The sequence below is a fragment of the Alligator mississippiensis genome, chromosome 11 (genome assembly GCF_030867095.1).
Source record: "Alligator mississippiensis isolate rAllMis1 chromosome 11, rAllMis1, whole genome shotgun sequence".
Taxonomy (NCBI): Eukaryota; Metazoa; Chordata; order Crocodylia; family Alligatoridae; genus Alligator; species Alligator mississippiensis.
The window spans coordinates 66,862,015-66,875,627 of NC_081834.1; the positions used below are offsets into that span (position 1 = coordinate 66,862,015).

The following is a 13,613-nucleotide window of genomic DNA, read 5'->3' on the forward strand; positions in this document are numbered from 1 at the left end:
TCAGGTTAGAAGTGATCGGGCAAACTCTCTAACAGAGAGCGTGAACGGGCAGCCGTCTTTCTTCAAAGCTGCGAGGCAGAAATCTGAGGCAGCGACCAAGATCAGCTTCTTGATATCCGAGGCAATAGCTAAGAGGGGGAAACCGTAGTCTGATGGAGAATGTGTGAAAGATTGCTTGGGCACATTTGCATCTGTGGTATTCCCTGACAAACAGTCAATGGTGGAGAAAACCAGCCTTTCACATCAAACGGTTGCTAGAAGAGTAGACGACATGGCATCAAACACTGTCGATTCACTGATGAAAAGACTCAGTGCCCGTCAGTTTTACAGCGTGGGGGTTGATGAAAACACAGATGGGAGCGGTACAGCTCAACTGGCAATCTTTGTGCGAGGAGGAACCAAACAACCCCATGTTGCTGGGGAACTGCTCGACTTGTGTCCAACGCAAGGCAAAATGATGGGACAGGACATTTTCAATGAAGTGAAACGTGTCTTGTTGCAATTCAATCTTCCAGAGGACAAACGCTGTGGTCTAACAACGGATGGCACCCCTGCGAGGATAGGCAAGCACAATGGATCTGTCCATTTACTGGTCAAGTCCATGCCTCGGGATGTCATCACACATCTCTGCATCACTCACCAGGAACAACTGTGTGCAAAGGCCCTGGGGATGAAACGTGTGATGGAAAAGGTTGTTTCGACACTCACTTTCATAAGGTCAAAGGGGCTTAATCATAGACAGTCCCAAGCATTTCTTGTGAGATAGGATCAGCCCATGATGACGTCATTTACTTCTGCCAAGTTCATTGACTCAGCAGTGCAGCCGGACTAGCCAGACGCTGGTCACTGCTTGACAAAATCCTCTGACTGGTCCAAATCAAGTGAAACACATGCAAGCTGCTGGTCCTTTTTAATTGTTAGTCTTTATTCCCCACTGCTTACTCTTTCCCATTCACTTCAAACATGTTTTTCAAGACTTTTCCCTTCTCACCGACAGCTCCACTTGCATCTTGCTGGCTGCAGAGTGAAAGAAGCCACATGGTGTTTTCTCTGCGTCTGAGCTCCATGATACTTCGCCCCACTCCTCTCCCACCCCAGAGGAGCAGTAGACTTGTCCATGCCCTCGCTTACCAGGCCCTCTAGTACCAAGTCACCGTTCGGCAGGTCTGTGAAACCCATAACCAGTGATTGCTCTGAAACTGTTCTAACTTCATGACAGCATGTACAATTTAATTGATTTAAATGTATTGCCTGTAATAGCACCTTTAGAAACCAAGGAAAGTTCAGAACCTGACCAGAGAAATCCAGGGCAGCCTAAGGGCCAAAAGGGGAGCACATAAAAAGTGGAAACAGGGTGAGATCACTAAAGATGAATATACCTCCTCTGCTCGTGCTTGTAGGGAGGCAGTTAGGCGGGCCAAAGCTGCCATGGAGCTGAGGATGGCAACCCAAGTAAAAGACAACAATAAATTGTTTTTTAGATATATAGGGAGTAAAAGGAAGGCCCAGGGAGGAATAGGACCGCTGCTAAATGGACAGAAACAATTGGTGACAGATAGGGGGGACAAGGCTGAACTCCTCAATGAGTTCTTTGCCTCAGTGTTCCTAAGTGAGGGGCACGACACGTCTCTCACTGGGGTTGTAGAGAGGCAGCAGCAAGGTGCCAGACTGCCATGTGTAGATCCTGAGGTGGTGCAGAGTCATTTGGAAGAACTGGATGCCTTTAAATCGACAGGCCCGGATGGGCTCCATCCGAGGGTGCTGAAGGCACTGGCCGACATCATTGCAGAGCCACTGGCGGGAATATTCGAACGCTCGTGGTGCACGGGCCAAGTCCCGGAGGCCTGGAAAAGGGCTAACGTGGTCCCCATTTTCAAAAAGGGGAGTTAGGAGGACCCGGGCAACTATAGGCCAGTCAGTCTCACCTCCATCCTTGGAAAAGTCTTTGAAAAAATTATCAAGGCTCACATTTGTCAGAGCCCGGCAGGGCAGATTATGCTGAGGGGAAACCAGCACGGGTTTGTGGCAGGCAGATCGTGCCTGACCAACCTAGTCTCTTTCTATGACCAGGTTACAAAATGCCTGGACACAGGGGGAGGGGTGGATGTCGTATACTTAGACTTCAGGAAGGCCTTCGATACGGTATCCCACCCCATACTGGTGAACAAGTTAAGAGGCTGTGATGTGGATGACTTCTCAGTCCAGTGGGTGGCGAATTGGCTAGAGGGTCGCACCCAAAGAGTCGTGGTAGATGGGTCGGTCTCAACCTGGAAGGGTGTGGGCAGTGGGGTCCCTCAGGGCTCAGTCCTTGGACCGATACTCTTTAATGTCTTCATCAGCAACTTGGACAAGGGAGTCAAATGTACTCTGTCCAAGTTTGCAGATGACACAAAGCCTTGGGGAGAAGTGGACATGCCGGAGGGCAGGGAACAGCTGCAGGCAGATCTGGACAGGTTAGACAAGTGGGCAGAAAACAACAGGATACAGTTCAACAAGGAGAAATGCAAAGTGCTGCACCTAGGGAGGAAAAATGTCCAGCACACCTACAGCCTAGGGAATGACCTGCTGGGTGGCACAGAGGTGGAAAGGGATCTTGGAGTCCTAGTGGACTCCAAGATGAACATGAGCCGGCAATGTGACGAAGCCATCAGAAAAGCCAATGGCACTTTATCGTGCATCAGCAGATGCATGACGAATAGGTCCAAGGAGGTGATACTTCCCCTCTATAGGGCGCTGGTCAGACCACAGTTGGAGTACTGCGTGCAATTCTGGGCGCCGCAATTCAAGAAGGATGCGGATAACCTGGAGAGGGTCCAGAGAAGGGCAACTCGTATGGTCAAGGGCCTGCAGACCAAGCCCTACGAGGAGAGACTAGAGAAACTGGACCTTTTCAGCCTCCGCAAGAGAAGGTTGAGAGGCGACCTTGTGGCTGCCTATAAGTTCATCACGGGGGCACAGAAGGGAATTGGTGAGGATTTATTCACCAAGGCGCCCCCGGGGGTTACAAGAAACAGTGGCCATAAGCTAGCAGAGAGCAGATTTAGATTGGACATTAGGAAGAACTTCTTCACAGTTCGAGTGTCCAAGGTCTGGAACGGGCTCCCAAGGGAGGTGGTGCTCTCCTCTACCCTGGGGGTCTTCAAGAGGAGGTTAGATGAGTATCTAGCTGGGGTCATCTAGACCCAGCACTCTTTCCTGCTTATGCAGGGGGTCGGACTCGATGATCTTTTGAGGTCCCTTCTGACCCTAACATCTATGAATCTATGAAACCTACACATTTAGGCACCATCTGAGCTGTGGTTTCATGCAATCATAGAAAAAAAATGGGCTAAGAAGGACCTTGATAGGTCATCTAGGATCTAAATGTTGTGTTTAGGTGCCTGATCTGATAGGTTTATAAAATGACAATGTATCATTACCTTACTGTCTTTACAGCATAATACAGAAAGCATCCTACAATGCTTTGTCTCATGATCATATACGAGCAACACCATAGGCTTCAGAGAAAGGGGACAGTAACCCCATCACAGTCCGCATTTTAATGTCCCAAGGAAGAAGTCATTTTCCTGTGATCTGTATCAGCATTTGGTTTTAGGATGATGGTTGTTGTCCTCGCACAAAATCATCTCATTTCACAGGGGCTTGATACAGATATTTTTCTTCCACTTCTCAGGAGGTACCTCAGTCTTCCTCCTCATAGTAATAGCAGATGACTGATATATGGCCATCTATAAACCATTACAGTACTTGACCATCATGAACTGGGGGGGTTGCATAGAGCTAGTGACTGGGGCATGGTTGGGTGGCTTTGTCCATTCTAGTGTCCAAATTGCACTGATCTTTCAGTCTCCCTTTTGTGGACCCACTCTACTGGATAATTTCTACTGTGATGTCCCACGGGTCATGAAACTTGCTTGCACAGAAACCCATGTGATAGACTTGCCGATCATGTCCAACAATAGGTCTGTAATCTCTGGGGCCTTCTCTGAATTACTTATTTCCTATACTATCATCTTGGGCAAGGTAAGAATGCATGTTATGGAAGGGAACCACAAAGCCTTTCCACGTGTACTGCACAGATTACATTGGTGTGCTTGCATTTTGGACCTGGCATGTTCATTTTATGACAGACCCTTCCAGAAATTCACAGCGGATAAGGCAATCTCTGTGCTCTACGTGGTGGCCATCCCCACAGTGAACCAGGTGATCTACACACTGAGGAGTGCCAAAATAAAAAATGCCATTCAGAGGTTACTGTGGACAGTCCTGTTCTCAGGAAAGAAATCAGAGCCCTCATTTGATGAATAGTCCGTGTGTTTCCCACTTTGCAAAACCTTTCAGGTTAAGATATAATAACTATCACAATGATAATATCAATATCGCTAACAATAACGATAGGAATAACCGTAATACATGAGGTCAGCATCGCAAAGACTTCTTACATAGTTTGTATACATCTAGTACAACGTTCTAGTTTTTTCCAGTCATCCGAGTGGCTATTTCTTCATCCACTCAGTCACACACCCTCCATCTTTCTCCTGGCCCCACATATTTCTTACAAACCTTCCACTATTATCTGTTCAGAGACCAGCCTCACGAAAGTGCTAGAGAAGCCCCTGGGTGGTTACTGACCCATGATGTGATGGTCAAGTACTTTGCTGGGCCGTCAATGAGACCTAGGTTCAACCAACTCTGGGCAAGGGGGCCTAAAACTTGCATCTTTCTACTTTGCTGGTGACTACTTAATGACTGAGGGCAAAACATGGGAGGCTTTCCTCTCCCATACATCCTTCCTTTGTTTCTGCGTACAGGTCCCAGTAGTCATGGTTTATGGTTGATGTTTTCAGACTTCTAAGGCCACTATGGATCCATCAGGGGTTCAAGTGCCTGCCCCGGCTTTTTACCTAGCCAATGAATCCCTTTCTGTCTGTGCCATGTCTGCAAATGTAGGCAGTTGGCGATGCAGCTAGGAATGACATTCCTTGCCTGCATGTAATTGCACAAGGTAAAAGTCTCCACTGGCTTCACTGGAGGGAAACGTCCCTCCTAGAGAACTGAAGATCTGCCTCTGAGAGTAATTGAGAGCTGCCCTTTGAAATGAGTGGGGGATCTGGGTCCCCCTATAAGCAGACATAGTATACAAGTCCTTCCTGAAATACTCGATATTATATCTATAACTTGATCTCTCTTTTTGCTTGCAGCCAGGTCTCTGAAAATCTCTTTCCTTCTCAATAAACTAGCATAGCCTCAAGATCACATTGTATGATTAATGCATCGGTTGTCCCAGCCTTTCCAAGACTGCTATGTCTGTGACTGTAGAACCAGGTGCCTCCAAAAGTGTTAAAAATATTACAACAAGGTCAAATTTCAGCCATATTTGTTTCCTACCTGACAGGAAAATTAGATCTAGTTCTCAAAATCAGATAGACCCCCACACTTTACTTTCCACTTATCTATTTTTTAACTCCGGATGTAGCATAGGTACTAAGATTAAAGTTTCTCTAAAATTCCTTTGAGGTTTTCCTGGCTGAATCAAAAATGTTGCCACTGTTAAAGATATATCCTTAGCCAGTCCCATCTCAGACCTGTTCATGTTTTTTTTTTCATAAGAGACAAGGAAAGTAGGTCAAATTTCAAGGAGTAAAGCCTTGGACATCTTTCCCTACTCTTTCTCTCATTTAGTACCCTCCAGTAACTCTGATGCTGAAAATCCTCCCAAGGTTTACTAGATAAGACCAATAAAGTTACTGCTTCTGAAATGCAGGTCATTCATGCAAGGATCCTGCCCTGCAGTCTCAGTCACCTCTGTAAAGCTTACAGAGACTCCTCCCCTGCAGCCTTTTTACAGTGCAGTTGACCCAGTTACTACTAATCACAGTCAGCTGACCCCCTCTGATTGGTTATGGGGCTGCTTTTAAGAAACCCCTCCAACACCTGAGACACCTTAATCATTGTCCTAATGAAAATTAGGCATGATGGTCACAAACTCCTTGAAAATCATTTCAGGCTCAACATTAGAAAAAAAACTACTTCACAACTAGGGGGTCCAGACTGTGACCATTACTCCTAGTTTTCCCCAAGGGTGCTCTGCTGAACATTTGCTCACTGAGCCCTAGATGTATGCTTCTGCTGTAGTGGTAAGCTGCTACCAAGTCTCCTCTCAGCCTTCTCTTTTTCAGGCTGAAGAGTCCCAGGTCCCTCAGCCTTTCCTTGTATGGCTTGCCATGCGAGTCTCTGATCATACGAGTAGCCCTTCTCTGGACTCTCTTAAGCTTTACCACATCCCTGTTAAGGTGCAGAGCCCAGAACTGGGCACAGTACTCCAGCTGCGGTCTCACCAGTACTGAGAAAAGCTGAGTAGAGCAGAAGAATCACTTCTTTGCGATGGTTTTATTAGAGATGTATCACTTGAGGCATGACAGCATATTGTTGGCCTTGCTGGCTACAGCATCGCACTGCCAGGTCATGTCCATACTGTGGGTAATTGTTATCCCCAGGTCTGTGGTGGTGAGTGATGGGGGATCTTCAGTCCTGCTGCCTGATGAGAGGCAGCAGTTGCACAAGCACCCATGTCACAAGTTTTGCCTGTCAGCAGCTAGAGGTGCAGGGCCCCAGAAGCCCCCTGCATCAATCTCCTTGACAGCTGGCAGGCTTTGTGGCCTCAGCAGGGGCAAGCAGGCCTGCAGCCGTCACCCTGCTGTGCCTTAACACACTCAGTGTCACCCATATCACGAGTTTTGCTTGTTCACAGCTTGAGGTACACTTTCCCCAAACCCCTGAACCTATCTCCTTGAAACTTGGCAGGATCTGTGGCCTCCACAGGGGCTAGCATGCCTGTAGTTTTGACCCTGCTGTGGCTTAACGCATATACATAACACAAGTTTGGCTCTCAAGACTTTGGGGTGCAGTTTCTCTGACCCTCTACACCAATCTCCTTGAAACTTGGCAGGCTTTGTTGCCTCAGCAGGGGCTACAATTTCTGCAAGTTTCATCCATATCTGGCCAGAAATGATTAATTTGTAGGCTGTTTCAACCTTCCCCATTATAGCCTATGGGCGAAACGTCGAAACAGCATTGAAACGACAAAGCGTTTCGACTTACCTCATTTTGTTTCGTGGCCATTTTGACCATAGCTGTTCCATTTCAATGTTGCTGTTTCAACCTCAAAACAGGTCGAAACAGCATTGAAACAGAACTGGTGGCGGTATTTCACGCAGCCCTACTAAATATGCTCTGCTATTACTTTTAGCAACATCACTCTTCAAGAAATGGGTGAATGCCTTGTTCATTTCAGAAGCTGTCCTGTTTCTATTACTAGCAATCGTGTTGGTACTGGGGCAAGTCATTGCCAGCAAAGTAAAAAACAAAGTTTACATTACCATCAATTATTTATTTTAGCATTAACATAAGCAGCACAGCTGTGTAGCAATATTTTTAAGTTACAAGAATTCGTTTTACTAATTACAGTAGAAATAATGGCAATATTAGAAATGAATCATTTGGATGTATAGGTAGAAAGGGTACAGCTTGACTTAAAGGCAGGCCTGGTAGCATGCCACCTATTACTAAAAGTTGCCAGACATTTCCTATTATAAGGCCTTCCTTTCAGTTGCTCATAACGACTAAACTTTAACAAATCAGAGTAATAGCTAACGTGTTGCATATTTTCCTCTGGCTGAAAGGTCTTGGAAGAATTCAGCCAAAATAGCTTGGCTGCTTTTGGGAAGAAAGGTAGGGGCAAAAAACCCGTTTCACTGTTTAAAAAACCCAAAAAACACCTCCTCCCCCCACCCCCCTCCTTCTTATTTGGAAGCTCCAGAGCAGGGACCTGACATTTGACATAAAGGAAGTCTTTGTTAATCCCATGAAAAACTGTCCCATTTTGACTCTGGAACTGAGCAGGGAGCTTGTCTTTTTTGAGCTCTAATTGACATACTCCCCTCCCTCGTCCTTTTGACACTGAGATAATGAAGCCATATAACTCAATACAGAGGGCCAAACTGAACTATGGGGTTGGAGTGGGCAGTAGATTAGGAAAAGGAGTGTGGGGCTGAATTGGAAGCAGAAGCTGGCAAGGAAGGAGACTGAACGGTGGGCAGTGAGAGAGCAGATGGCTATAACCTAGAGACCTCCTAGCCTGGCTGACTGGGGTCACCTGCCTGCTAGGGCTGAGAACCAGCACACTCACTTCACATGTGAGCAGCCTGAGAGGGGTTCCAGCCACGCTACAGGCTGTCCTTTGGTGGGGATGGGAGGGGTTGAGTAGCGTGGCCTATTGAACTTCAAACAAGGTGCTTTTTATCTTTTGTTATAAGGTAGTACTTAACTAAAAATTATTATTCACAACAGTTTTACCAAGTCTCATGTCTTTTGTTCAGTCCATAGATGGAATCCAATTTGTTCTCAGAGTTGGTCCACATTTTTGGAAAGCTGAGATGTACACTGTGCTCCTCATTATTCCCCATGATGAACTTACAGGCAGCCACCAGGTCGCCTCTCAACCTTCTCTTGCAGAGACTGAAGAGGTCCGGGTGCCCTAGTCTCTCCTCATAGGGCTTGGCCTGCAAGCCCTTAACCATACGTGTGGCCCTTCTCTGGACCGTCTCTAGGTTCTCCACATCCCTCTTGAAGTGCGGTGTCCAAAATTGTACGCAGTACTCCAACTGTGCTCTGACCAGCACCTGATAGAGGGGAATTATCACCTCCTTGGTTCTGTTCGTCATGCATCTGCTGATGCACGATAAAGTGCCATTAGCTTTTCTGATGACTTTGTCACACTGATGACTCATGTTCATTTTGGAGTCCACTAGGACTCCAAGATCCCTTTCCACTTCCATGCCACCAAGCAGGTCATTTCCTAGGCAGTAGGTATGCTGGACATTTTTCCTCCCTAGGTGCAGCACTTTGCATTTCTCCTTGTTGAACTGCATTCTGTTGTTTTCCGCCCATTTGTCCAACCTGTCCAGGTCTGCTTGTAGTTGCTCCCTGCCCTCCGGAGTGTTCACTTCTCCTCACAGTTTTGTGTCATCCACAAACTTGGACAGAGTACACTTCACTCCCTCGTGGAAGTCACTGATGAAGACATTGAAGAGTATCGGTCCAAGGACCGAGCCCTGCAGGACCCCACTGCCCACACCCTTCCAGGTTGATACCGACCCATCCACCACGACTCTCTGGGTACAACCCTCTAGCCAATTCACCACCCACTGGACTGTGTAGTTATCCAAGTCACAGCTTCTTAACTTGTTCACCAGTATGAGGTGAGATACCGTATCGAAGGCCTTTCTGAAGTCTAAGTAGACAATGTCAACCCCTACTCCTGCATCCAGGTGTTTTGTAACCTGGTCATAAAAAGAGACTAAGTTAGTCAGGCATGGTCTACCTGCTATGAGCCCGTGCTTCAGCATAATTTTTCCTGCCGGGATCTCGCAAATGTGAGCCTTGATATTTTTTTCAAAGACTTTGCCTTGGATGGAGGTGAGACTGACTGGTCTATAGTTGCCTGGGTCCTCCTTCCTCCCCTTCTTGAAAATGGGGACCACGTTGGCCCTTTTCCAGTCCTCCGGGACCTGGCCCATGCGGCCCATGCCGAGCATTCAAATATTCCCGCCTTTGGAATATACTCGGATGGAGCTCATCCGGGCGTGCCAACTTAAACGCATCCAGTTCTTCCAAGTGACTCTGCACCATCTCAGGGTCTACACATGGCAGTCTGGTGCCCTGCTGCTGCCTCTCTACAATCCCAGTGAGGGCCTTGTCGTGCCCCTCGCTTAGGAACACTGAGGCAAAGAATTCATTGAGGAGTTCAGCCTTGTCCCCCCTGTCCATCACCAATTGCTTCTGCCCATTTAGCAGGGGTCCTATTCCTCCCTGGGCCTTCCTTCTTCTCCCTATATGTCTAAAAAACAATTTTTTGTAATCCTTAACTTGGGATGCCATCCTCAGCTCCATGGTAGCTTTGACCCATTTAACTGCCTCCCTACAAGTGCGAGCAGAGGAGGTATACTCCTCTTTAGTAATCTCTCCCCATTTCCACTTTTTATGTGCCCCACTTTTTGCCCGTAGGCTGCTCTGGATTTCTCTGGTCAGCCAAGGAAGCCTCTTGGCCCCTTTCCCCCTTTTTCCCTGCATCAGGATCGTCTCCCTCTGTGCCCAAAGGATCATTTCCTTAAGGCACAGCCACCCTTCCTGGGCTCCCAACTCTTTAAAACTCTTACTCTGCAGTGCGTCCTTGACTAAACGCCTGAGTTCATTGAAATCAGCTTTCCTAAAGTCTAACACTTTCACCCTACTAGTTACCTTACCCACTCGACGTCTTATGGTGAATTCTATTATTAGGTGATCACTGTCCCCCAGGTGACCACCGATCTGTAGGTCTCCTACCATGTCTTCCCCCATTGCCAATACTAGGTCCAGTATGGCATTCCCCCTAGTGGGACCATGTACCTCCTGTGTCAGATGGAGGTCCTGTACACAGGATACGAACCTACGTGAATGGTGGGACTTTGCTGTCTGCGTCTCCCAGCAGATGTCTGGGTAGTTTAGGTCCCCCATGACTACTGCCTCCCTAGTTTTTATGGTCTCACTGGCCTCCCTAGCAGGAATTACAGTGTTCCCTATCGAAAAACTGAAAAATCCCTGATACAAAAATCCCAAAGTCACTCTGTAAAGTACCCTGAAATCCATGTTCCCCTACAATCAAAACAAAAGACCACTAGAGAGAGACAGCAATCAGTTGGGCAATGTTTTACTGATACCTCTACAGTGTTAAAGCAATTTGGAAGCCAACCAGTGTCTCTATCACCATAATAGAGTGAATTCTAAATACCTATATGTTTTGTTGCCCCCCTGCCACAGGGGTTACAGCCCTCCCCCCCCCAACAAAGGCCAAATGGCTTCTGCAAGGGCTACCACTCCTGCTTGCTCCGCCAGTCCCCAGATTGCTGCCCAGCCTGGCCCCAGCCCCTGCTTGCACCCCCAGCCCCCTGATGGCTGCCCTCCTGCCAGCCTCTAGTACTTAAAAACAAATAAATGATTTTAAAAAAGTCTTTACTCACGGGCAGTAGCAGGGGTTGCGGGGGCTCTGGGTCTTAATGGCAGAGCCCCCCCTCCCCCACCCATGCAGCAGGGGACAGGGGGGCAGCAGGGTCTGGGCTGGGGTGGCTACAACTGTCACCCTGCCCAACACTGTGCAGGGTGGGGGGTAGTGACCCTGATAGCAGTTGTTACTGCTGGTGACTGTGGGGTGTGAGGGGACGGGTTGGATTTTTTTTTAATTGCTGGGATTCTGGGGCCGGGTGGGGCAGTGACCACTTTTTTTCACTGCAGGTTTTTTTTACCCCATTGACATCCAGGAGTCTAATTTTGCCCCCACATGTGGCTTTAAGGTGCTGCAAGGTGCATGTGCACACTCATCTGGACTCACCCACTCAGGACATAATCCACAAAAGCAAAAATTAAATCAAGTCTGACTCTATATCATGATACAGAAGCCACTTAGCTGGGACAAGGTGTATCTACAGTTCTGTTTTCTTCTCCTAGGACACAAGGTTTTTAAGACAGGGCTAGACGTAGCCTTCACTGGGACGATAGAGCTGGGGCTAGTCTTGCTTTGAGGAGGGGGTTGGACTAGATGACCCACGGAGGATCCTTCCAACCCCAATTTTCTATGCTGTGTATGTTTTCTATGGCAGCACAAGCATGTTGCATTAATAAGTCACAGAATAATACTATAAAGAGCAATGTGATCAGAGGCCGAGACCCAGAATCTTTTCAATAGTCATATGCCACAGCCATTTATAACCCAATCTGTATCTGTGCTTTTGAATATTCTCCCCTAGATGCAGCAACTTGCATTTATTTCCTTGAACTTCATCCTGTTCTTTCAAGCCAGGCTCCCCAATCTATGCAGATTCATCTGAATTATGTTTCTATCCTCTAAAGTATTTGCACTTCATTCCAGTTTCACATCATCTGGATGCTTGCCTGTATATTCTGTCATCCAAATAATTGATTACACCAATCAGTAAACAAAAGCCTTCAATTCTTCATCATCTTGCAATTGATGGCATTTATTTTAGGTAGCACAGAGAGTAAAATAAATGCATGAAACATCACTTCCCTGCTTCAACAGTGTTAACACAAAATGACCAAAGTCAAGTGTCATTGTAGGTACAAAGCTACAGAATTAACCCTCCACCTTCATTTTTTGTAAATAGGTTGCACACTACAATATGGAAATAATAATTTCATGAGTTAATTATAAAAGAAACATAAGTAAAGTCATGAAAGAAAGATGGACATATTGTTCTTGGACAGGATCAACTGGTGGAGCAGTTTCCTCAGAGCAGCTTGGATCTCCTTGTTCCTCATGCTGTAGATGACTGGATTCATCAATGGAGGCACCACAGAATACAGAACAGCTGCCAGGAGATCCAGAGGGGACGGGGAGTCAGAGACGGGCTTCGTGTAGGCAATGCCGGCAGTGGAAAGAAACAGGGAGACCACAAGCAGATGAGGAATGCAGGTGGAGAAGGCTTTCTGCCGGCCCTGCTCCGAGGGGATTCTCCACACTGCGGTGAAGATCTGAACATACGACACAACGATGAAAACAAAACAGCCCAAAGTTAGAAACACACCGAAGGCAACAACTGCCAGCTCTCTGCGGTATGTGTCAGAGCAGGAGAGCTTGAGCAGCTTGGGTATTTCACAGAAGAACTGGTTGATGATATTTGAGTGGCAGAAAGGGAGACTGAAGGTACTCCCAGTGTGCACTGCTGAATAAATGACACCTGTAACCCAAGCACAGAGAGCCGTCCTGATGCAAGCTCTCCTGTTCATTATTATCTCATAATGCAGCGGCTTGCAGATAGCAATAGATCGGTCATATGCCATGATGGTGAGGATTGAAAAATTGACTGCACAAAAGAGCATGAAGAGGAAGACCTGGGACACACATCCAGCATAGGAAATTGTCCTGGTGTTTGAGAGAGAATTGGACATGGACTTGGGGACAATGACAGAGATGGATCCAAGGTCAAGGATGGACAAATTTGCCAAAAAGTAGTACATGGGGCTGTGGAGGTGGTGGTCCGTAGTTACAACAGTGATAACAAGGAGGTTCCCCACCAGAGCTGCCAGGTACGCTGCCAGAAAGATGACAAAGTGTAAGATCTGCAGCTGCTGAGTGTCCGAGAAGCCCAGGAGGAGGAACTCGGTTACAGTGGTGCAGTTGGGCATCTTCCTTCCCAGGGCACCGTGCAAGTCCTGGGTATAATAGAACAAGGGCAGTGGTAAGGACGAGAGTAACAAACTCAGTGGCTTTGATATTCCCATCAATAACATCCCCAGATTTCATGCTAAGATTGTAAATATTCCATTTTTTTTGCTCCATGGAAAATTTGATTTTAATAAAGTACTTTTTCCCTGACAAGACCCTACATAAAATAAAATACTTTGATAGTCCATTTAAAAAGTGAAGAAAATGTTAACCTCAGACTCAACCCTGGACTTCTTTATTTATTTATTTATTTATTTATTTATTTATTTTTTTATTTAAATCTGAAACGCTATAGTTTTAAATTGATCTCACTTAGAAAATGTATGCTGGAAAC

The 13,613-nt window shown here is 46.7% G+C and overlaps 1 protein-coding gene across 1 annotated transcript; it reads right to left on the reverse strand.

Annotated features, from left to right (window-relative positions):
* LOC132243788 (olfactory receptor 14C36-like) lies at positions 1–13,249 on the reverse strand. The gene is made up of 3 exons (XM_059714176.1): positions 12,302–13,249; positions 992–1,017; positions 1–128 (listed from the first exon to the last, which is right to left on the reverse strand). The coding sequence occupies exons 1-3, from the start codon at positions 13,237–13,239 to the stop codon at positions 1–3; spliced, it is 1,092 nt and encodes a 363-aa protein (XP_059570159.1). The 5' UTR covers positions 13,240–13,249.
* Positions 13,250–13,613: the final 364 nt, after the last annotated feature.

Bases quoted from the DNA above. Each gene is read 5' to 3' on its own strand.
- LOC132243788 (XM_059714176.1), bottom strand. From the start codon at position 13,239: ATGCCCAACTGCACCACTGTAACCGAGTTCCTCCTCCTGGGCTTCTCG. The intron at 1,018-12,301 runs GTCCATCTTTCT...TTCACTCTGCAG, and splicing joins ATCCTGTCCAAGAACAATAT to CCAGCAAGATGCAAGTGGAG. The intron at 129-991 runs GTGAGAAGGGAA...TCCCCCTCTTAG, and splicing joins AGATGCAAGTGGAGCTGTCG to CTATTGCCTCGGATATCAAG.